The sequence below is a fragment of the Mesoplodon densirostris genome, chromosome 11 (assembly GCF_025265405.1).
Source record: "Mesoplodon densirostris isolate mMesDen1 chromosome 11, mMesDen1 primary haplotype, whole genome shotgun sequence".
NCBI lineage: Eukaryota > Metazoa > Chordata > Mammalia > Artiodactyla > Ziphiidae > Mesoplodon > Mesoplodon densirostris.
Window position 1 is genome coordinate 65,359,083 of NC_082671.1, and position 25,716 is coordinate 65,384,798.

The following is a 25,716-nucleotide window of genomic DNA, read 5'->3' on the forward strand; positions in this document are numbered from 1 at the left end:
AGCCACATTAGTGAAGGTCCTTTGTTCTCACACTCTTCCTCTGGATCCATGTCCCCTTCCCAGTAGACTTCCACTTGCATAGCATTGGCCAGAGTGGGTATGTGACCACTCCGGTCTGCAAGGGAGTATGGGAAGGTGAATATTTGTGACTGGGTAATTGCCCCTATAAATGGCTATAGGACACGGGATTCACTGTGTCTGCCAGAGATGGAGTTTGTATTTCTGTTCCTCATTATCCTTGTTTAGAGGTGATCTCAAGAGGAGAAAGAACAAAGGCAACTCAGCTCTGCCAGTCAAAGCTGTAAGTGCCCCGTGGGCTGGTGTTTACACTCTTGACCTTATCCCAGTGATCTTGTGACCCGTCAATGTGCCAGGAGTGTCCTGGTTTCCTCTCCATGACTTTGTATGATATGGTCCTATCCAGTGGTGTGACACCAAGATTCACAATGGTTCTTTTTATTATTATGAGTGTTATCTGTATCTGTTCTTAATATTTTCTAGTTTGTTATAACAAGGGTGACCATCTGGTTTATCATCCAAAGTAGAATACTTTTGAGGCTGAAAAGGGAACAATATTAAAAATTATGTCAGAACAGTAAGTATTAACTGGGACTATCCTAAGCCAAGACATATAATCACCCTGGTAACAACTGAGGTAAAAAAACACTGTTGGTTTTATAAGTTGATCTGGTTTTGTCTTACAGATTGAAAATTGTATCTTTGTATCTGCACTCTCTGTTCTAATAATTAGCCTGTTGATTCTCTTGGGTTTTCTATGTACATGATCTGCCAATAATGGTAATTAGGGTTCTTCTAGTCCACTCCTGACACTCTATGCTCTTTTCTTGTCTTGTTGCTTGGGCCAGGGGCACTAGTGCTGTATGAAACCATAGTGACAGCAGACCTGCTTGTCTTGCTTCCAGCCTTAAAGTCAAACAGGTCTCAATATCTAGAAGACAAAAAAAATGTCATGTGCTCAGAGAAAAACCTGGGTTCTCCTGGAACTGAGGCCAGAGAGAAATGTCCCCAGTGCATCCCCATGGAGGAGACACTATGTGATACTTTGTTCCCTTCTACTTCCCTAGAAAACCCTTTTGCCGTGCCTCAGGATGGGGGAGGTGAGGCCCAAAGCACCTGGCTCAGACTCCAAGAAGTACCACTTCAAGACGCCAGGGAGAGCCAAGACGGCCGCGGTGGTGGCAGAGGAGAAAACACTGCCTGTGCCGAACCCTTCCTCGGACTTCTAACACTACGAGCAAACCCAGGGGTGGGGGCCGGGTGCAGGGAGGGGCTTCTGAGCCACCCGTCTGCAAGCAATAGTCCCATTTTGGGCCGGTGGCTTCTGAGAGGTGGTGCCATGGTGGACTCAGGATGACCGACACAGCTGCCCCGGCCAAGTGAAGCAGGGAGGATTCAGGCCATGTGTCGTACCTGTGCGTGGTTCCCTTGCCTCTGCTTCCTCCTGTAGTGGCCTGTGGGCCTCTCTGTGTCAGAATATTGAATGTGAGTGTGTGTGCGTGTGTGTGTGATCAGGGGTATCCTTTTTGCTTGTTTGATTGGTTTTATTGGGGTCCCCCCAAGTTCTCTGATGGGCCTGAGTCACCTTGTGCTGGGGGTCTGGCCCAGTGTCCGGGCTCCAGGTTCTTGCAGCAGCTGTGAGCCAGACAGAGTGGGCAAGCACAGGTCACAGCCCCACTGTGTCTCAGGGGGTGCTGGGGATGCGAAATGCAGGTGGGGTTTCGTTCTTATGGAATTTGTTCCCATAATGACAGTGATAATGAGAGACACGTCTCAGGCCATCCTCGAGGCAGGCACTAGGTTATCTTCACGTACGCCCTCTCTCATCACCTGGGAGGTGGGTGGGATGAACTCCCTGCAGAAATGGCCCATGTCTCACAGCCAGGAGGAGACCAGCCCTCGGTTTGACCTCAGAGGTATAAGAACCCAAAGTCCAAGCTCCCCAGCCCAGGGTACCCCCAACATAGTCCCTGGAGAATCTCCCCAGTGGCTTCTCAGTGGATGGGCCATCACCCAAGCTCTCCACCGTCGCTGCTGCAGGACCCGCCTACACAGGGCACATTCTGGTTAAGCACCTACTGTCTGCCAGTCCTCTGCTGGGCAGCAATCGGGAAGGGAGATGAGTCAGGCTGGCCTGGTCCCTGCCCTGGGGGAGTTGCATCTGGTGGGAGAGACAGACACACAGATCTTTGCTGGATAGAGTGATGAGCACTGTGGAAATGCAGAGGGGAAGGTTCTAGAAGCTCTTCCCATTTAAGGTGGGACTTCCACAAAAACTTGGATGCCCATAACATCTGTCCACAGAGCTCACCACCGCCACCACCCACCCCGCCAGCCCGGGGGCACACACATGGAAGGGCATGACCTAGGAAATGATCACATAAATCCCCGAGGGCCAAGGTGGCAGTGTAGACACCCTCATTCCCTTGGTGTTAGTGAAGCCAAAAATCTCCCCCAGTGCCCAGCTGGGTGGGCCCAGCTCCTCTGTTCACATACCCTCACTCAGCAGGACTCAGTGTCTTCCACAGACCCTCTGCCCATCAGACGTGGCAGTGAGCAGGCAGGCCCCTGCTCGTGGTGCTGGTGTCCTAGCTGGGGGAGAAGACGGAAGAAATAAGCAGTGAATAAGGAAGTTAGCAATAACAGTGAGCCCTAAGCCGAGAATTTGGTCAAAACAATGTTCGTGGGGTCCTGTTGAGCTTGGGTGGTCTGGGAAGGGCTTTCTGAGCAGGCTAAGCCCAGCTCTGAAGGATAAGCAAGAGCCAGCCATGGACATTAAAGATACTCCAGGCAGAAGGAACAGCTAGTGCAAAGGCCCTGAGGCAGCAACTAGCTTGATGCTTTCAAGGAACCAAAAGAAATCCAGGTTGGCTGGGACACAGAGGAAGGGCGGAAAGAGAGGTGAGTGAGAGCCCAGATGCCGTGGTCCGCTGTGAGTCACCTTAGCCTGGAAAAACATAACACCTGTCCTTTGATAAAGCAGAAAGAAGTTTCCAGGGTGTCAAGCATTTTCCATCCAGCCTGGCTTTTCATCCTCTCAATGCCCATAAAGAAGGGACTCTCTGCATTTCGTGGACTAGGATGCTGAGCCTCAGATGGGTCAAGTGGCTTGCCCAAGGTCACACAGGCAAGCTAAGGAAGACCCAGACCTGTGGCTTGAGTCCCGTCTTCTCCAGACAGTGCTACCAGGGCCCAGGTGTACAGGTTTGGCAGAGGCAATGTCAGATAACCTTTGCTTGGGGTCTTGATTAGGGATAGACGTGGCTTGCTTTACCCTGGATGCTGAGACGTGCCAGGGCCTGCCCCTGGGCCTTGTCCATGCAGAGCAACAGTTGCCATGGAGGGGTGCTCAGCAGCCATTCAGCCCAGCTGGATCAGCAAACACCTGCATCCCATGTGCATAGCCTCGGGAATCAGAGAAACCTGAGCCTTGGGGAGAGGGGTGTGGGCACAGAGCCAGATTCTGACGTCAGCTCTGCACTGAGACCAGTGTGACCTCAAGCAAGTTCTGTGCCTTCTCTGCCTTCACTAAAAGGAAGGGCTCAGACCAGGTATTTTTAGGGGGCTTGCATCTCTGGCTTCCTGCGGTTCTGGGTGCTGCTCATGCAGCTCTTCACATGGAGACGCTTCCTCTGCCAAGAAGGAGCTGGTGGCCTTGCCTCTCTGCCAGAGGTCACTGTCACAGAGACCAGCAGGGGCTAGGGTTCCCCTGATCTGCATCCTGGGCTTGAGAACTTGCAAGGCACTGCTCCTGACTCCACCAGAGGTCTTTCCAGGAATGACTGATGACCCCGTGGTGGAGGTTTACTGGTGCAGCCGGGCTGGGGATCAGAACGTCTGTTGTATGCAGGCGGCCCCTCATCGTGAAGCTCAGCAGACATCACAGACTTAGCAAACTGACACAGGGCAGCCTGGGATGCAGGGGACGGAGTGCAGGGACCCACAGCACTCGCTGCCCCTTCCCTGCTGGGTGGTATTGGGCAAATCGCTTCACCTCTCTGAGCCTCACCTGTCAAGTGTGTGGGGTGTTGGCGTGGGACGGAGTGGCTGAGGGGAGAGGTCAGTGTGCGTGGGTGTGAATGCCCATCTGAAAGGCACACGTGTGTGGTTCATTCCCTCTCAATGTCAAGGGCTCCTCAAAGCCCCTGGGACATGAGCCATCCCGATAAAAACCTGCCCCATCCTACCATGGCAGGCAGATGTGCCAATGAGTAGAGTGTCCCTGAGAATACGATGCAGGGTAGTGACAGGTTCAAGTAGAGATTTACAGAGTTAGTGTTTTTTAGTGACTCCCTAACCTGATTTTTCGAGCTGCCTAGTTTTACTTTTTACTGTGAGCTTCTGGCTATAACCACATAATTTGTAAAAATAACAATAATAATACTACAAAAAGAAAAACAAAAAGAAGAGAAAGAAGATGGCAATATATCCGCTGAGGAACTTGTCTTTGACTCCCTGTATTTGTAAGAACTTTTTCCCACTGGGAACTGTGTGTTATAACGAGCAGTTTTATGCTTTCCTTCTCATTTGTGTATAGTGTAATTGTGCATTTTGGAATCTCTACGCAGAACCAATATCTGGTAGCACCCATGGGCCTCTCTGCCCCCACCTGAACCTCTGAGATCCCCCTGCACCTCAAGGAGCTGCCCGCCAGCACAGAAGGGCCTGGGGCCGCCAGCTGCCAGCCTGACATCTGACGCCGACCAGGACCTATAGGAAACAGGCCTTAACTGAAAGCACATGCACACGCACACACACACATGCACACATGCACACATGTGATTCTGCAGGTAGATCCCATCTTTCTGATGAACCCATCTCTGATGCTTTAGAGAAATAACAGGTAGGCAGCTAGCATTCCTGGAGTGGTGGCGTATCCCCTCTTCATCCAAAAAACCCTTCAGGCAAATTCAGCCCCATGGCTAGAAAGGAAGGCTTGGGGGCATCAGGGAAAACACAGCCAGGAATGGGGGTTAACAGGCTTCTTCTACCAAGAGACGCTTCTCAGCTCACCATCAAATCAAAAGCTCCCTTTAGGCCATTCCCGTCATATCGAGCCTGGCACCGTCTCCCATGTACCCAGCAGGCCCCCAGACCCCTGTCCACACCAGGCCAGTGTCCCAGCCCTCTGCTGTCCCTCCAGACCACGGTCCTTGCCCAGACCCCATCTCCTGGCTCCTCTGACACCCCATTTACTGTGTCTCCTAGAGGTCGTGCCGTAAAAGAAGATTAGTTTCCCAGAGTCACAGACTTTTTAAAAATTGTTGATTGATTTATTTTCATTTTTTCAGCTTGGCTGATTGATCCCCAGCAATGGCAGAAGCCATGCCTTAGGTGGCCCTCAGAGGTGAATTTGCAGATTCTGCAGTGATCCAAGTTGACATGATAGCCCCGAGAGGAGTTGCTGGGGGCATTTCTTGTCCATGTGGAGGGGCAGCCACGTCACTGCAGACACGTCTGGGTGGGCTCCCCTCTCTGCAGCAACCTTGGGGGATTCTTATCTTACTGCTCACCTGGCGAGCATAGACAGTGTCTACCTGTACCCACTGGCGATCTGAAAGGTCAGCAGGGCAGCCACCCACCCAGTGAGTGGGTGGCACTCTGGTCACTGCCACCTGCAGCCCCAGAACTCACCACCAGCCTGGAATGATGTCCTGTCCCCTCCAGAAAACAAACACGGCACACCCTCCGTCTGACCAATGCCACGCCAGGCTCCCCAGCCCCTCCTTACAGCACAAATGCAGCCCCAGATGGTGATTAAGTGAATGTATGCAGCTTTGGAGCCCGTGGCCTGAAAACTTGAATGTTGAGTTTAGCAGTCAGGTGAGGTAGAAGATTCTAGAAATTCCATTTGTTCATGCATGCATTCATTCATCTATTCAACAAATATTTACCCAGTGCCCCTCCGGGAGCTGTTCCTGCTGTAGACGGAGATGTCAGGGAACATGCAGTGTCTGAGGGAGAGGCTGGGATCACCTGTGAAATGACTTGTTGTGCCTAATGGTTAGGAATGCTCAAATTCATAAGGAGAATAAGTGACCTTGGAGGTGGCATTGTCTCCCCCCCGCCCCGCCCCCAAGTTTTCAGTCCAAGATGCTGCCAGACAGTTGGTGCTAGATAGATGCTTGATGAGTGAGCAGCTTTGACTATTAGTTACACTCTACCTAAAACTCCTATCTTCACGTCAAAGCCCTGACCTGTTTGCCCTTGCTAGACTGAAATTCAGGGCTGCTGCAGTGCCCACCTCCAGGGGGCACCGTTTCTATAGACTGTGTTGTGAACAGTGACCCCAGGGATGGTGCAGTGAGGTGCCCTGTGAATTGCCCTAAACTGCTCTCCGAAATGTGCAGGATCCCATCAAAGTCAGCGAACCCCAGAAAGGGTCACTGTGCACATGATCAAAACTTACAGATTACACGGCCTCTGTGGGCATCCAGTGTGGCCACAACTGGAACCAAACTGGTGTCCCCAAGGGAATCTCTTCTTGGAAACTCACCTCAAGTTCTCACCTCGGTTCCTTCCTGTCTCTTCCCCATCTTCTAGGTTAAAGCTAGTGGGATACGTCACTGTCAAATAACCAAACAGTCAGGGTCTGGGTGATGGGCAATAACTAAGTGGGGACTGCGAGAGTGGGGGGCTTTGTCACCCTGACAAGGTAGGAACCCCACCCCAGGGTCGGTGTGTCCTCCCCAGGATCAGCCGGACAAGGGCGCAGACACCATGGGACAGACTTGTCTCTCTCCTGTAAACCCCTACTTCACGTGAGCAGGCTGATAACTGGGAAAACCAAAAACCAATAATATTCCTAATAATAATAATATAATGTAATAATAATAATAATGTGTTTTACACGGACCGCTGTTGCACTGCTTTTGTCTTTATATACAGTAGTTTTTATAAAGACGTCCTTAGGTTTTAATAAAGGAGTGTCACGTCAACTCTTCCCTGTGTTAAAATTTGCTTTAATGTTTCAAAAATGTGCTCGGGGGAAGCTGCGCTCACATTTGTTGGCACTCTGTCGGGAGGGTGGACGGCCAGGGCCTGGGGTCTCAGCTAAGAAGCTGCTGGGGTGCTGTTAGGGGCAGCTGATCACATGGGTCCCTCCGGGAAGCCTCAGAGGGTCCAGCCCAAGGGCAGATGGAGAGGCCTGATGGACACCACCTCCCAGAGGGCAAGAGCCGGGTTGGAAAGGAGACAGAGCCTCCAAAGGGGCACTGGCAGGCGGCAGGAGGGGCTGCAAGCCGCGGGCCGTCAGGGACAATTGCTGGGGATGCAGCGCCGCCCCCTCGCACACACCCCCTCCAGCACCACCCCCTTCCCCTGCGCCTGAGGCTGGGGCAGCGTGAGAGCAGCTCTGCGGGTCAGTGTGTTTCCAGGCCTGGCTCAGAAGACGGCCCCCAGTGGCTGAGTCCACCTCCAGCCGATGGGTCCACGGAGGAGGACCAGACCCCCTGCTCCAGCAGGGACAGACACACTTATTGGGCAAATAGGGGTTTTGCACCTCCAACAACTGTCGCCCAAGGAGGCCACGTTGGAGCCTCTCCACCCCATCCTCAACCCCATTCCTAATTTGGCCAAAGCAGTGTCCCTCTGGGCCCAGCTCAGCTCAGAATTTCCGTCTTAAGTGCTAGTCAAACTCTTCCCGCCACCCCAATGGACTTGAGTCCCATGGGATGGCGCAAACTCTCAGCTCACACCCTCCTCCCCGCCAGCACCACCAGCCTCATGGCGGGGGCAGAGAAAAGGACCAGGAAAAGGCCAGGGGTGGGGCAGGATTGACATCACTGCTTTGCTGCGGACACGTTCTTGGGGCACTTTGAGGCTTCTTTGGAGAGCCCCGTGGAGGTCTTCCATGCCCCTGTTTCCAGGCAAGGAGGACCGGGCCAGGACACAGCCACGTGCACACACACACACACACACACACACACACAGAGACGCACTCACACACCTCCCTGACTTGGCACTGGGGAGCGGACAGAATAACCTTCTGAGTGAAGATTGTGCTAGAAAGCTGCCTTCTCCCTCCCAGTTGTCCCTTACCCTAGAGCAGGGTCATTTCTGGCCCCAGCTGGCAAGGGTGACATGAGAAGGGCTCCAGATGCTTCAGGGTATTGGGCACCCAGCTGAATGTCTCAGACTTGATTGTATGGGCAGTGGGGAGCCATGGGCAGGCTGGGGGCAAAGGAGAGACACCCCCAGATCTATCCTGTGGAACAGCAGGATCTGAGCATGGAAAGGATGCACTTCTGGGCAGGACTTCATAAGCTGGTGGCCGTCAGTGGCGGCGGATGAGCTGAGCGTTGCTGGCTCCCACCCTGCTTGTTCAAGGGCCTCCACAGCTTCACTTTACCTCCTTCCTCCCTTCCTCAGCTCCTGAGCCATGGGATACAGCCAACTGGAAATTTCACAGGAAGAAAGCACAGCCCATGGCTCTTACTGGACTAGTACTAGTTCCCCCCAGAGAGAAAGGTCTGCAGAAAGCAGGGGCCACCTACCACCACACTGTGACCCGGCCAAGGGGTCCTGCCGGGATTACCGTCTTCACTCCACACAGGCAAGGAAGCGACCACAAAACGAAGCATCCAGGCTCCCATCTTCACTGGGTCATATCTCAGGATAGCGTATATTAACGCATATATGTGGAATCATGTAGAAAAATGGTATATATGAACTTATTTGCAAAGCAGAAATAGAGACACAGACATAGAGAACAAACGTATGGATACCAAGGGGGAAAGGGGGGCGTGGGATGAATTGGGAGATTGGGATTGACATATTTACACTACTATATATAAAATAGATAACTAATGAGAACATACTGTATAGCACAAGGAACTCTACTCAATGCTCTGTGGTGACCTAAATGGGAAAGAAATCCAAAAAGGGGGATATATGTATACGTATACCTGATTTACTTTGCTGTACAGCAGAAACTAACACAACATTGTAAAGCAACTATACTTGTTTAAAAAAAAAAAAAAAGATTCCATCCCCCGTTGCCTATGACAACATCCCGCTCAGTCCTGCATCCCGGATTTCCTCCTCTGGTGGGTCATTACCACCAGCGTTCGAATATGTCTTCGTTTCACCCGTCTGAAAGGCACGCTCCAACATGCGCCCCCAGTGATGGCGGATCAGGTCTTCAGACTACGCCGCCCACCCCAGCTAGAAACCCTGGGCCACATGTATTTTTTTAAACTACCGGAGGGCATTAGAGAGCTGACAAGGTAGCGAAGAATTTTGAGTTCAAGGTCTGGGAGAAGACAGAAAGCTGAGGTCTGAACTTGGGGCTGCTTTTTTCCTGGGGACTTGCTGATTCTGAAAGAGAGGGATGAGAGGATGAGCCGTGCTCTTCCAGCTTAGCAGGCTAGGGGGAGGGGGTTGGAGTCCTGGACTACTTGAGGGAGGGATGCGTCAGCCCCACTTTGGATGGGGACCTCAAAGGCTGCACCCAGGAGTAAGGGTGGACCCCCCTTACACTCAGTTCCACTTCATCTGGGGGCCCAGAGACACCCAAATCCTGAAATTGGGTTAAGGGGATCCCAGATTGCTACCACTCCCATGTAACTGATAGCACCATACGCTGATCTTCCTCCAGAGAGGTTTCATCATCCTAGACTTCAAAATATTTCTACAAACAATTTATCAGATCTATTCTGTCTGTCACACCCTCAGAGGTAACCAGGCATACAGTGCAGCAATGTGCATAAGAAACAGCAGTAATGGATCACAGGAGAGACTCACAGAAGTTCCAAAACACCTGCACTTAATATGCTCAAAATGTATAAAATTATTTCTAAAAACTGAAAACCATAAAAATATAATACAGGAAAGTTTTAAAGAACCACTTAGAAATTGTAAAAAATAAAAAGTATGATAACCAGACATAAGAGCTCAATGAATGGGTTTAAAGGCAGATTAGATCGGAAGCAAAGCAAGGATGTCTGCTCTCACCACTCTTATTCAGGATGGTGCTGGAAGTTCTAACTAGGGCAACGAAGGCAAGAAATGGAAATAAAAGGCATGAAGATGAAAAAGGAAGAATTAAAACTGTCCCTATTTGCAGATGATGTGATTGTCTACAAAAAAATAAAAATAAAAAAGGCAAGAAAGCTACAAAAAAGACTTCTAGAACCAATAAGTGAGTTCAAAAGATCATGGATGAGCACACAAAAATCAATTGTATTTCTAGGTACTAGCGATGACCATATGAATGCTAAAATTATTACAATATCATTTACAATTTCTTTAAAAAATTAAAGTGTAAGTCTAAAAAAACACATGTACGAGTTTTATGCTAAAACTATAAAAAGCTGCTGAAATCAAAGAAGATCTAAATAAATAAGGAGGGGCTTCCCTGGTGGCACAGTGGTTAAGAATCTGCCTGCCAATGCAAGGGACACGGGTTCGAGCCCTGGTCCAGGAAGATCCCACATGTCACGGAGCAACTAAGCCTGTGCGCCACAACTACTGAGCCCACGTGCCACAGCTACTGAAGCCTGTGCGCCTAGAGCCCATGCTCCGCAACAAGAGAAGCCACGAAAATGAGAAGTCCATGCACCACAACGAAGAGTAGCCCCTGCTCACCACAACCAGAGAAAGCACGCACACATCAACGAAGACCCAACACAGCCAAAAATAAGATGTACCTTGTTCATGGATTGGAAGACTCAACATAGTAGAGATGTCAGTTCTTCCCAAGTTGATATATAAGGTTAACATAGTTTCTATCAAAACCCCAGGAAGATTTTCTGAAGACATATACAAGATTATTTTAAAATTTATATGAAAAGACAAAGGACTAGAAAAGCTAAAACAGTTTTGAAAAAGAAGAATAAAGTGGCAGGAGTCATTCTACCCAATTTCAAGACTTATTATAGAGCTAAAATAAACAACACTATATGGTGTTGGTGGAGGGACAGACACACAGATCTATGGAGCAAAATAGAGAACCCAGAAATGGACCCACACCAAGATGCCCAACTGGTTTTTGAAGAAGGAGCAAAAGCAATTTGATGAGGGAAAGACAGCATTTTCAACAAATCGTGCTGGAGCAAGTGGACATTCATAGGGGAAAAAAAATATTGGAATCTTGACCTAAGTACCTAAGTCTCATACCTTAAGGGAAAATTATTTCTCAGTGGATCATGGGTTTACATGTTTACTGCAAAACGATAAAACTGTAGAAAATTTTGAAAGAGAAAATCTTCAGGATCTAGGGCTAGGCAAAGAAGCATGATTCTTTTTTTTTTTTTTTTTTTTTGCGGTACATGGGCCTCTCACTGTTGTGGTCTCTCCCGTTGCGGAGCACAGGCTCCAGATGCGCAGGCTCAGCGGCCATGGCTCACGGACCCAGCCACTCCGCGGCATGTGGGATCTTCCTGGACCGGGGCATGAACCCGTGTCCCCTGCATCGGCAGGCGGACTCTCAACCACTGCGCCACAAGGGAAGCCCAGAAGCATGATTCTTAAAAGGCGAAAATTGATCAACTGGACTTCATCACGATTAAAAATTTTGCTCTGTGAAAAACCCTGTTAACTAGATGAAAAGACAAGCTATAGACTGGCAGAAAATCTTTGCAAACCACATAACCAACAAAGAACTAGTAGTTGGACTATATGAAGAACCCTCAAAAGTAGAAAGAAAAATATGGAATCATAATGTCATGCACCTGAAACTAATATAATGTTGTTCATCAATTATACCTTAATTTTATTTTATTTATTTATTTTTTGTTGTTGTTGTTTTTGTTTGTTTTTTTGTTTTTGCGGTACGCGGGCCTCTCACTGTTGTGGCCTCTCCCGTTGCGGAGCACAGGCTCTGGACGCGCAGGCTCAGCGGCCATGGCTCACGGGCCCAGCCGCTCCGCGGCATGTGGGATCTTCCCGGACTGGGGCACGAACCCGTGTCCCCTGCATCGGCAGGCGGACTCTCAACCACTGAGCCACCAGGGAAGCCCCTATACCTTAATTTTAAAAATTTTTAAGAAAGAGTAACTTAAAAAAAATTTTAAAGTAAACAGTAAAAAAAAAAAAAAAATCCAAGCAATCCTATTAGATATGAAGAAACATTTTACGAAAGAGCATCTCCAGAAGACAAATAATTTTGATGAAGTCCAATTTATCTATTTTGTATTCTGTTGCTTGTGCTTTTAGTTTCATATCTAAGAAACCATTGCCTAATCTGAGCTCAGGACGATTTATCCCTATGTTTTCTTCTAAGAGCTTCACAGTTTTAACTCTTACATTTAGGTCTTTGAACCGTTTTGAATTAATTTTATGTATGGTGAGGTAGGGGTCCAACTCATTCTTTTGCTTGTGGACATCCAGTTGTCCCAGCACCATTTGTAATTGTCTTGGCACCCTTGTCAAAAACCAACTGATCTCAAATATGAGGGTTTATTTCTGGACTCTCACTTCTAGTCTATTGATTGATAAGTCCATCCTTATGCCAGGACCACAGTTTTGATTAGTAGCTTTGGAGTGAGTTTTGTAATTGGGAAGTGTGGGTCTTATGATTTTGTTCTTCTTTTCCAAGATTGTTTTGGCTATTACAAGTCCCTTGCATTTCCATATGAAATTGAAGTTCAGCTTGTCAACTTCTGCAGAGGTGCAAGCTGGAATTTTGATAGGGATTTTGTTGAATCTATAGATCCGTTTGGAGTATTGTCATCTTAAAAATATTGTCTTCCATTAAGACTTCCAATATTAAGAATTTTAAAACATGGGATATCTTTCATTTATTTAGGTCTTTTAAAATTTCTTTCAATAATGCTTTGCAGTTTTCAGAGTGTAAGTTTTGCACTTCTTTTGTTAAATACAGACAACAACAAATAAGCACATGAAAAGATATTTAAAATCACTAGCCATTAGGGAAATGCAAATCAAAACCACCATGTGATACCATTACACACCTATTAGAATAGCAAAAATTTAAAATAGTGACAAATGCTGGTAAGGATGTGGAAAAATTGGAACCATCATACATTGCTGGTAGGAATATAAAATGGTATAGTTTCTTTAAAAACTCAACATACAACTAGCACACAACCCAGCAGTTGTGCTCCTGGACATTTATTCCAGGTAAATTAAAACTGATGTTCTCACAAAAACCTGTATGTGAATGTTGATAACAGCTTTATTCATAATAACCCCAAACTTGGAAAGTATCCAAATGCTCGTCAACTGGTGGCTGGTTAGACAAACTATACATCCACACTGTGCAATACTACTCAGCAATGAAAAGGAAGGAATTGCTGATGTGTGCAGTGAGCTGGTTGAAGCTCCATAGAATTATGCTGAGTGAAAAAAAAAAAAGCCAATCTCACAAGGCTACATGCTGTATGATTCCATTTATTTAACATTCTTGAAATGACACAATTATAGAAGTAGAGAACAGATTAATGGTTTTCAGGGATTAAGGAAGAGGTGAAGGCAGGAGGGATGTGGATGTAGCTATAAAAGGGAAACAGGAGGAATCCTTGAGGTGATGGAAATGTTATGTATTTTGACTGTATCAAGTTCAGTATCCTCTTTGTGATACTGTAATATAGCTTTTGCAAGAAGTTACCGCTGGGGAAAACTTGGTAAAGGGATCTCTCTGCATTACTTCTTACAATTGCTTGTGATATACAAGTATCTCAAAAGGAAAAAGTTTAATTTTAAAAAGCAGATTAGATGCAGCAGAAGAGAGAATTAATGAACCTTAAGATGTATTAGCAAAAAGTACCCAGAATAAAAACCATGGAGACAAAAGGATGGAAAACAGAAAAGCATTTAGCAGTCATAGGAAACATGTAACTGACATGTACTGTAGTTCCAGAAGGAGAAGTGAAAGAGAATGGAGAAGAAATAATATTTGAAGAGATAAACAGATGAGAAATTTCCACAATTGATTAAAGAAACCAAGCCACAGATTCAAGAAGCCCTATTAAACTAAATCAGAAGACAGAAAATCTTAAGTATGGCCAGAAAAAAAGAGCAGGAACGAGGGGAGGCAAAGGGGAGAGGGAGAAAGATTACCTTCAAAGGAGCACAATTAAATGGACTGCAAACTTTACAACAGAAGTAATGAAAATCAGAAGACAAGAGATTCATATTTTTGATGTACTAGAAGAAAGTAACTGCCAACTCAGAATTCTAAGCCCAGTAAAATTCTCTCTCAAGAATGAAGGAAAAATATGATATTTTTAGAAAAATTAAAATTGAAAGAATTCATTACTAGTAAATCAGATGAAAAATCAGTAATATAGATGACTTGAACATGATTAAGAAATCTGCCAAATGGACATATACCAAACAATGCACCCAACAAATACAAAATACACATTTTTTCCCAAGCAGACACAGAATCTTTGTGAAAAGTTACCATATACCAGATAATTAAGCAACTTTCTACCAACCTCAAAGGACATTATTTGATCACAATGCCATTGAGGTAAATCTATGAAGAAAAAAATAACTACAAAATTCCCACTTGTTTGGAAAATAAATAGCCTAAGGTCAAAGAAGAAATCATAATTGAAATTAGAAAATATTTGAGCATAAAAGAAATGATACTATTATAACATATGTGGTGCCATTAAATTGGTGCTTAAAGGGAAATTTAAGCTTAAGAGCACACATTGGTAAAGAGATCAAAGAAGATCTAAATAAATGAGGAGACATACTGTTTTCATGGATTGGACAACAACATGGTAAAGATATCAATTCTCCCCAAATTGATATACAAATTTAACTGACTGAAAACTAATGATTTATCTGTACTTTCCACAAATTAAAAATAGGATAGTCAAATAAGCACAAAGGAAAAGGAAAAGAACAATGAAGATAAATATAAAATGAATGAAAAAGAAAATAAACATAACAGAGAATCAGCAAAGCCAAGTGCCAGTACCCTGGGGAAAAAAAGTTAATAAAATTGATAACTTCTTGGAAAACATCATCAAGAAAGAAAAAAAGAAGACACAAGCTCCCAATATCAGGAATTAAAAAGAAGATACCACAGCACATCCAGAAAACATTAAAAAAATGAGACAGTTATGAAAAATTGTATCCAAAACATTTGAAGTTTGAAAACAAATGGATAATATTCTTTTAAAAATTAAAAATTCCCAAAACTGATACTGGAAAAATAGAAATTGAAGAACCCTATATTTATTAAATAAATTGAATCTTTCCCAATAAGAAAACTCCAGGCCTTACAAATTCAACCAAACATTTACAGAAGAAATAATACCAATCTTACACGAGGTCTCCTAGAGAATAGGAAAAAATGTATAAAATGAATATAAAAGAGTAAAAATGGCCTCAACTCATTTTATGAGGCAGGTTTACCCTGATACCAAAACCTGACAAAGTGAGTCTCCGTCATTGACATAGATGCAAAAATTTCAATCAAAAGATAGCAAAGGAAATGAAGCACAACCTAATCAGAGGTATCCCAGAAGTGTCATGTTGGCTTAACATCCAAAAACAATAAATATAATCCACAGCATTAGCATTTCAAAGAGAAAAATATATGATCACTTCAATAGACACATAAAAAATATAATATTCAACACCCATTTGAGCTTGAAAATGCTATACAAGCTGGGAGTACGAGGGAACTTTCTTAAAACTGATGACAGACACCCATGAAAAACTTACAGAAAACATCTTACAGGTCTTAATGCTTGAAATATTGAAAGTTTTCCTTTCAGAACAGGAACAAGACCACAATACCTGCTATCACCACCTCAATCTAACATTGAACATAAAACCCTGGCAGCACCGTAAGGCAAGGAATAAAAGGTGGAAGGATGGGAATGGAAGAAATTTAAATGTTACCTTTCAAGATGATATAATTATACAGGTAGAAAATCCAAAATAACCTAATTTAAATCAAACCCAGTGGCTAAGCATAAAAAAAAAAAAAAACATATCTCATTCAAGCAAAATCTAATATGGGTTGGTGAGACCCCCCTTCCATATACCACTCTGGGACCTAGGCACCCTCCTGTCCACCAGCATCTCATCTTGTGGTCTCCAGGGTCTCCATGGTAAGAAAAGACAGTGTAAGGGTAGCTCTTCTGTTCTTCAACAGTTTGGCTCGGAAGTAATAGGTGCCACTTCCACTCACATTTCATTGGTTTGAACTAGCCACATAGCCCCACCTAACTACCTGGGAACTGGGAAGTGCTGTCTTCCCTGGTTCCCAAATATTCAAGTCACACACCCTCCCCAACTGCCATGGGTCTCCGAATCCAGCTTGAAATCTCAGATCTTCGAGTGAGTGGCTGCGTGGTGCTTTCTAGGGGTTCTGTACCTGCCTCCTCTTGGTCTGGAGTTCTTGTGAACTAAAATGTTGCCTGCCATATCAGTAAACCAAGGATGTTGCAGCCATCAAGCCATTACATTACAGCCACCCCGACGGTGAGCCCTGAAGGAACTCAGGATAGAAACAAGGTGCTCACCATCTAGCAGTCAACTGCCTCAGCCAACCCCGATGGTGCACCCTGACGAGACTCAGGATGAGAAAGCACAGGATGCTGGCCCCATGTAGCTGAGGTGCATATCAAAGGAATGATTTCAAAGAAGATGTGGCACATACATACAATGGAATATTACTCAGCCATAAAAAAGCATGAAATAATGGCATTTGTAGCAACATGGATGGGCCTAGAGATTTCATACTAAGTGAAGTAAGTCAGACAAAGACAAATATCATATGATATCACTCATAGGTGGAATCTAAAAAAAAATTATACAAATGAACTTATTCACAAAACAGAAACAGACTCACAGACTTTGAAAACAAACTTATGTTTACCAAAGGGGAAACATTGAGGGGGAGGGATAAATTAGGAGTTTGAGATTAACATATACACACTACTATATATAAAATAGATAACCAACAAGGACCTACTGTATAGCACAGGGAACTCTACTCAATATTCTGTAATAACCTATATGGGAAAAGAATGGATATATGTATATGTATAACTGAAGCACTTTGCTGTATACCTGAAACTAACACAACACTGTAAATCAACTGTGCTCCAATATAAAATAAAAATTAAAAAAAATTTTAAAAAGAAATGATTTCAGTGAGCCCAGGCTCTTGCAACTTCCCATACATAGAAAAGCGCTAAATTCCGTAACTTGAGATATCTGGTGTTCTTTTACAGTAATCCTTTGATGTTCGGACTACCTGGTCTTTTGTTGCAAAAACTCCTATATATCCTGGCTCCCCGCTTGCCTCTTCGGAAGAGTTTCTCAACTTTATCTGCGAGGCTGTGTTCCAGGCTTGAAGTCCTCAGAATGTTCACTGAATAAAACATAATTCTCGACTATTAGGTTGTGCATTTTTTTTCAGTCGACAATCTACAAACTGAGACATTATTGGCCTCCTGTACAGACGCAATGTTCACTGATGGGGCGGGTCAGGACAACTGAGGTCAACACTTCCACATGGAAATGGGAAGAATGGAGGTAGGGCCATTGCTCTGTAGTAATTCTGAAACCTTGCTGGGTGGACATTGCCAAGGCCCCCACCATGCTGCCCCATCATCCTCCTTGGCCACGTCTGAAGTGGACATAGGAGACCGTGCCATCCCTGGGGGCCGTGAAACTCTCAGCTGCCCAGGGACGACTGGGGACACAAGGCTTGTTTTAAGTCAAGAACAGTCAAAGCCTTAATTTAGTCCAAGCTTTGGGTTTCTTTCACAACATGATTTCCTTAAAAACATAGTAAGCTTCCAACTTATTTGTTTCCAATGAGCTCCATGTTCCATACCTCCACCCAAAAGTTCTTTCTGAGATATGGTCTCAATTTTGCTTATTTGCCTTTTTGCCCCTAAGTCTCACTCACTCACAATATAATGGCAGCTACCTTGAGTCTGTTGGGACCTTTTTTAATCTGCTTTTCGCCCTGAGGTAGTTTGAGCCTTTGATGTTCAATGGCTTTCTGGATGTTGTATCAAATTATTTCTGGCTTTCCAATTTTGCTAAGCCCTTAATTTCTGGAATTTCCCTGTTCTCTTTATTCCTGGTTACAAATTAACCACTTCCTTCCTGAATTCATGCAAAATCTTTTTGAGGGTAGTCAACAGCCAAGACACACTTATAATACCCCGCTTTCTTACCTCTTGTTTTAGTGTTCAAGTTCATTTGGCTATAAAGACTGATTGAAGTAATGTGTCAGCATTTATAACCTGGATTGCCAACACCCACCTTCCAGTATCAGTTTCCTTGGTGCCAACCACCAGCAACTAAGTTAATGCCATGTATCTTAGCTTTTAAATGCAGCAACATCAATTATTAGTCAGGACAGGATAAACTATGCTGAGTTCAAAACAAAAGGTTATTTATCCTTCATGCAAAGATGATGCAATCAGGCAATGCTCCAGGGAAACCCTCCTCCATAAAGTGACTCAGGGATCCAACTGCTTTCATTTGGTGTCTCCACAATTTCAACACAGAGCCTCCCTGTGGTAAATGCACTGAAAGGGACATAGCAAGATAAAGGAAGCTCTCTTAATGACCTCATGCCAGAAACAGTGTTATATACTGTATTCCTAAAACCCCCCAAATGAAAACCTACTATAAAGACACTAGGATCAAATCAACATGCTACTGGCTTGAGAACAGACAGATTAGAATACAGAAATATATGTGAGTATATTTGATAACAAAAATAATATTTCAGGGCTTCCCTGGTGGCGTAGTGGTTGAGAGTCCACCTGCCGATGCAGGGGATGCAGGTTCATGCCCTGGTCCAGGAAGATCCCACATGCCATGGAGCGGCTGGGCCCGTGAGCCATGGCCGCTGAGCCTGCGCATCCGGAGCCTGTGCTCCGCAACGGGAGAGGCCACAACAGTGAGAGGCCCACGTACCGCAAAAATAAATAAATAAATAAATGAAATTTCAATACAATGGGGAATTATTAATAAATAACTATGATTATTGTTTTACTAAACCACAAATATTTCCAAATTATACTAACATGACTAGCTACCCATCAGAAAAAAATAAAACTGGATCTTATTTTAGCTATATGTAAAAATAAACTTCATATTTAAGACTTAATAAAAATGCAGCAAGAAATTCTAAAGGGTTGTATGAACACTCTCAGTGGAGAGAAATGTACCTAACCAAGACCAGATGCCTGGTAGCTATAGAAGGAATGATACACAGTTAGTAATACAAAAATTAATTTTTCTATGACAAAAGATAACACCAAGTCAATCGATGAACAAGAGATTTAAACACAGAGAACACATATAAGGCTTACATCTAATTTACAGAGAGCATGCAGAAATTGGCAGAAAGAGAATAAACAACACAACACGGAAGAAAAGGGACACCAAGAGGCAATTCACAGAATGAATCCAAATGGCAACATACAAAAAGACCTCCACTCACACTGGTATGGGGGAGGGGAGCAAAGTGAAATAATGATACCTCTTTACATCAGACTGACAAAAAATAAATCTATAAATCTATGGTTAGCAGCTGTATGGGAAAAGGGTACTCACGCACTGATGCAAGAAAGTAGAGTTGTTATAATGGTTGTTGAAAGCAACCTGAAAATATCTATTAACATTACATACACTCATGGATGGAATGGAATTCCTTGTTGGAATGGAAACAAAATGATGCCTATTGACAGAGGACAGAATCGGTGGTATGTGGCCAAGTGAGAAACAACCTACCCTCCAGGAAAAATGCATGTGTCTGTGTATATACCTATATTTATCATAAAACATATTCAGAAAAAGGATGTGTGACATAACATTTACAAATAATAATAAAATATACAACACCCTTTTTTATAAATTTGATGTAGTCAACTGATCCTCACAGAATGTTTTTGCAGATTTTTGCCAAACTGTATGTGTAGCCAACCTGTAGCTGGGACCCATGAACAAGTGTTGGTCCAACATGAATGTACATTTTTGTTAAAAAGTAAGGTGAAAGGGAACAAAGAAGATGTTTGTTGAAACTTCACTCATTCATCAGTGGCCCGAGTGCCCTCTTTGTTGAATTGAATAAGTTTTTTTTTTTAAGTTTATTTATTTATTTATTTTTGGCTGCCTTGGGTCTTCATTGCTGCATGCGGGCTTTCTCTAGCTGCGTTGAGCGGGGGCTCCTCTTTGTTGTAGAGCATGGGCTTTAAGCCTGTGGGCTCAGTAGCTGTGACTCGTGGGCTCTAGAGCACAGGCTCAGCAGTTGTGGCGCATGGTCTTAGCTGCTTGCAATATGGGAGCTCTTCCCAGACCAGGGATCGAACCTGTGTCCCCTGTATTGGCAGGCAGATTCTTAACCACTGTGCCACCAGGGAAGTCCCAAATAACAGTTTTCAAATCCTGGGAAAATAGTTTCTCACTTTTTTTCTGCTAGTCACAGTGCAATAGCTGCAGACGTGACTCGCTTTTAATTGAATTTGCATTATTAATGTTAATATTTCTCAAGTCTAGACAACCAACAAAACAATCAATCAAGCCGAGGTCTGTAATGTGTGTCACTTTCTGTGGTGTGTGTGCTTTTGCCATGGCCAGCTTTAAACCACGTACAGGACACGTCCGATCACAGACTTATGAATATGTGCCCAGAAGCACGCCATCGTGTTGTATTTTTTAATAGATGTAAATAACCTGGAGCATCGAGAATAGTAAAATAATTAGGAAGTGATGCGTTTGGAGTATTTTTTACCTTTGTTTTGAGTATAATGTATGTATTTAATTATATGTTTACAGAATTTAATATTTTTACTGATTGCATTTAGTAACTGGCTCATGATATTCCCGAAATGCTAACAATAGGCTTTCACAAAGCCAGTATGAGCTGGCTCCAGCACACCCCTGGGAATGGCTGACCGGTATGCAATGGCCACACAGTAGAATTTTACATAACTATCTGAAAGAATAAATTGGAGTTCTACAGGGGATTTCGAGGGATTTTCACAAAGAATTGTCCAATAAGAAAAGCAAAATATAAGCAAGAGAATATAATTTTCATCACATTTTGGTAACAGAAAGCCGTCTGCCTCCCAGCAAAACCTCTCTATACGTGTCTGTATATGCTAATAAATGATTGATGTGTATTCAGGAGAATAAGGCAACACGAAACGGGGACATAGGGTGGGAAGTGTGGGGAGGAGGAAAGGGAGCCAAGTGAAACAGGAAAACAGAACACAAAGACTGCCAAGAAAACAAACAGCACACATGTTAACACATTCCAGCATTTGTGTATAATATATGCATGTATGTGTTCACGTCATTAAAAAATATTTTTAAACCTAGTCCTCAGTTGGACAGTTATTTAGGTTATTTATTGTTATCTAACAAACCACCCCAAAGTTAGTAGCTTAAAACACCAACAACCATTTACTATGGCAATTCTGTGGGTTGAGCGTGTGGGTCTCCTGCTTCGAATGGTGTTGGCTTGGGGCACTGGGGTGGCCAGAGGTTCAACAGGGCCTCCCTGGCATGGCTGGCGGGTGATGCTGGCTCCAGGCTGGGAGCTCAGCTGGGGCTAGCAGGCGGGGACTTCATTTCTCCTCCACGTGAGCCTCTCCACACGGCTGCTTGGGCTTCCTCACAGCATGGTGATGGGGTGCTAAGAAGGAGTGAGTGCTGGGGTGAGGGATGGCTGTGGTGTCAGAGAAGGTACAGGAGGTCAAATTATAAGGGGTCTTGCAATCCCTGTGAGGACTTTGGCTTGTATTTCAGGTGAAAAGTGGGAGCTTTTGCAAAGTTTTTGAGTGTTGCTCTGGCTTAATGTTTTTAGACAGTTATTCTGAGTGCCGTGCTAAGAACAGACTGTAGGGGGCCAGGATGAAGGTGGCTTGTACCAGGATGGAAGCAGTGGGAGTGGTGAGAAGTGGTCAGATTCTGGAGGCATTTTGGAGGTACAGCCAATATAATTTCCTGACAGATTGGATGTGGGGTGTGAGAGAAAGGTGGGCACCACGGATGAATGCAAGGCTCTTGGCCTGAGCAACTGAAGGACGGGGCAGCTGCCAACTGAGGAGGAAGCTGGGAAGAGATCGGGCGCTCCGTGGCAGATGTGTTGAGCTTGAGAAGAGGTGGCTCTGACATCCAAGTGGAACCATCACGGAGGCAGTTGGAAACCTGTTAGCCATCAAAGAGAGGGGCCTGGAGGCACTGTCATCTCAGTGGTTTTAAAGCCACCAAGCAGAGAAGAAAAAGAAATAAAAGGAATACAAATTGGAAAAGAAGAAGTAAAACTGTCACTGTTTGCAGATGACATGATACTATACATAGGGAATCCTAAAGATGCCACTAGAAAACTACTAGAGCTAATCAATGAATTTGGTAAAGTTGCAGGATACAAAATTAATGCACAGAAATCCCTTGCATTCCTGTACACTAACAACAGAAGATCAGAAAGAGAAATTAAGGAAACAATCCCATTCGCCATTGCAACAAAAAGAATAAAATACCTAGGAATAAACCTACCTAAGGAGGTAAAAGACATGTACTCAGAAAACTATCTCTCTGATGAAAGAAATCAAAGATGATACAAACAGATGGAGAGATATACCATGCTCTTGGATTGAAAGAATCAATATTGTGAAAATGACCATACTACCCAAAGCAATCTACAGATTCAATGAAATCCCTATCAAATTACCAGTGGTATTTTTTTACAGAACTGGAACAAAAAATCTTAAAATTTGTATGGAGACACAAAAGTCTCCGAATAGACAAAGCAATCTTGAGGGGAAAAAACGGAGCTGGAGGAATCAGACTCCCTGACTTCAGACTATACTACAAAGCTACAGTAATCAAGATAATATGGTACTGGCACAAAAACAGAAATATAGATCAATGGAACAGGATAGAAAGCCCAGAGATAAACCCATGCACCTATGGTCAACTAATCTATGACAAAGGAGGCAAGAACATACAATGGAGAAAAGACAGTCTCTTCAATAAGTGGTGCTGGGAAAAATGGACAGCTACATGTAAAAGAATGAAATTAGAACACTCCCTAACACCTTCCACAAAAATAAACTCAAAACGGATTAGAGACCTAAATGTAAGACTGGACACTATAAAACTCTTAGAGGAAAACATAGGAAGAACACTCTTTGACATAAATCACAGCAAGATCTTTTTTGATCCACCACCTAGAGTAATGGAAATAAAAACAAAAATAAACAAGTGGGACCTAATGAAACTTAAAAGCTTTTGCAAAGCAAAGGAAACTACAAACAAGACAAACCTCAGAATGGGAGAAAATATTTGCAAACGAATCAACCGACAAAGGATTAATCTCCAAAATCTATAAGCAGCTCATGCAGCTCAATATTAAAAAAACAAACAACCCAATCCAAACATGGGCAGAAGACCTAAATAGACATTTCTCCAAAGAAGACATACAGATGGCCAAGAAGCACATGAAAAGCTGCTCAACATCACTAATTATTAAAGAAATGCAAATCAAAACTACAACGATGTATCACTTCACACCAGTTAGAATGGGCATCATCAGAAAATCTACAAACAACAAATGCTGGAGAGGGTGTGGAGAAAAGGGAACCAACCCTCTTGCACTGTTGGTGGGAATGTAAATTGATACAGCCACTATGGAGAACAGTATGGAGGTTCCTTAAAAAACTAAAACTCAAATTACCATATGACCCAGCAATCCCACTGCTGGGCATATACCCAGAGAAAACCATAATTCAAAAAGACACATGAACCCCAGTGTTCATTGCAGCACTGTTTACAATAGCCAGGTCATGGAAGCAACCTAAATGCCCATCGACAGACGAATGGATAAAGAAGACGTGGTACATATATGCAATGGAATATTACTCAGCCATAAAAAGGAACGAAATTGGGTCATTTGTAGAGACATGGATAGATCTAGAGACTGTCATACAGAGTGAAGTAAGTCAGAAAGAGGAGAACAAATATCGTATATTAACGCTTGTATGTGGAACCTAGGAAAATGGTACAGATGAACCGGTTTGCAGGGCAGAAATATAGACACAGATGTAGAGAACAGACGTATGGACACCAAGGGGGGAAAGTGGCAGGGGCTGGGGGTGGTCGTGTGATGAACTGAGCAATTGGGATTGACATGTATACACTGATGTGTATAAAATTGATGACTAATAAGAACCTGCTGTATAAAAATAAATAAATAAAATTAAATTTAAAATTTTTTAAATAAAATAAAATAAAGCCACCAAACAGGATCACTGGGGCAGCAAGAGGTTAATAAAAGGAGATACAGTCCAAGGACTGAGCAATGAATGTGATCAAGGTCAAGGAGACAGGAAGAAGCAGCCAGGGAGTGAGGAGACAGTAGCAGAGGGCACGCGGGGTCCTGGGAGCCAGGCGAGGAGGGGCAGCCAGGAGGAGAGAGGGACCCACCAGCAGAGTCGGAGGCAGCTGATGGGTCAGGGAGCTGAGGTCTGATAGCCAACATTGGAATTTGGCTTTCAGGGTCTGGATGGGGCGGGGTCACTGCTGACTTCATTTAGAGCAGTTTCAGGGAATCTCTGGTATGAAAAGCCCGCTTGGAGCGGGCTGGGGGCAGACTGAAGAAAGATGGGGAGGAGTTTTGCTCTTTCAAGAAGATTTGCTATCAAGAGGGGGAAGGAGACAGCAGTGGAGGCCAGAAGAAGTGGGAGAGGAAGGCTTCTCTGAAGATGGGAGAAATAGTTGGGTACGTGATGCTGATGCTAAGAGCTGATGGGGAAGCACAGATGGAGCACGGCTCCTGAGCCCGGCAGTGATGGGCCGGGGCCAAGTGCACGACGGGACTGAAACAGACCTGGCCTGTCCCGTGCAGCCTCTCGTCTTTGATGGGTCTTTCCAGCCGGGTGGCACCTCACCCTCACTCCACTTGCCCTGGCTCTTCCCGCCCTGTCCACCCACTCCAAGAGCTTCTGAACCACGCTCACATGGGTCCTTGTCGGGAACAGCACATGTCTTTTTAAAAGACCATCCTGCTTGCTGTCGAATGCCCCACCTTCCTATTAATCGCCTCAGAAAATAACCAAGCGGCTGGCAAATATTCCAGCCAAACCCCTGTGCGGGTGGCAAGACGTGACATGAAAAGGAATCTGTAGCAGGAGCCCGAGAGGCAGGGCCAGACGGGCACTGGTTAGGAATGTCTATTTGTGGCTCCCAGGCTAATTTCTGGATACGATAATGAATAAATATTGGTCTTTGCTTCTGCAGCCTTTTCCATCTGGGTGGTTCAACCAAATAGATGCTGCCACCTCTTGTTTTCTAGAACTGTGGAGAGACTGGGGCCAGAGTGGAGTAGGGTGTCACCCAGCTTCTCACAGCCAGAGGGTAGCAAGACAGGGAGGGGAGCACTGGAAGTTCAGAGACCCTTGGATGGGAGCTGTGATTACCCTAAGCACAAGCTCTACCTCCTGCTTTTGTCTCTGTAACACACCCTGACGAGTGCTCATCCAACTATCGCTTGAATACCACCAGTGACGGGGAGCTCACTACCGAAAAGCAGTTTGTTCCACTGTTAGATGGTACAGAATGTTAGAAAGAGTTTTTCCTTTGTAAGACTTCTTTTCTGAATTCCTATAATGTCCTGAGCACTGTTCTAGACACAGGATGCAGTGAATAAGACCTAACAGGGTGCCTGTCTTCAGTGGACTGATAAACAGGAACCAACACAGACAGCAAAAGGAAGGGAGGGAGGAGGTAACA

General features: G+C 44.6%; 1 protein-coding gene across 2 annotated transcripts in view; it reads left to right on the top strand.

Annotated features, from left to right (window-relative positions):
- SHISAL1 (shisa like 1) overlaps positions 1-6,898 on the top strand; it is an 80,542-nt gene extending 73,644 nt beyond the window's left edge. Inside the window, exon 5 of one of the 2 annotated variants that reach the window (XM_060113829.1) lies at positions 4,587-6,898. In XM_060113829.1, coding sequence (XP_059969812.1) covers position 4,587 — 1 coding nt within the window. In that variant the 3' untranslated portion in view covers positions 4,588-6,898. Of the gene's footprint in view, positions 1-1,085 lie in introns of both variants that reach the window. The other variant, XM_060113827.1, reaches the window with a different exon arrangement.
- Positions 6,899-25,716: the final 18,818 nt, after the last annotated feature.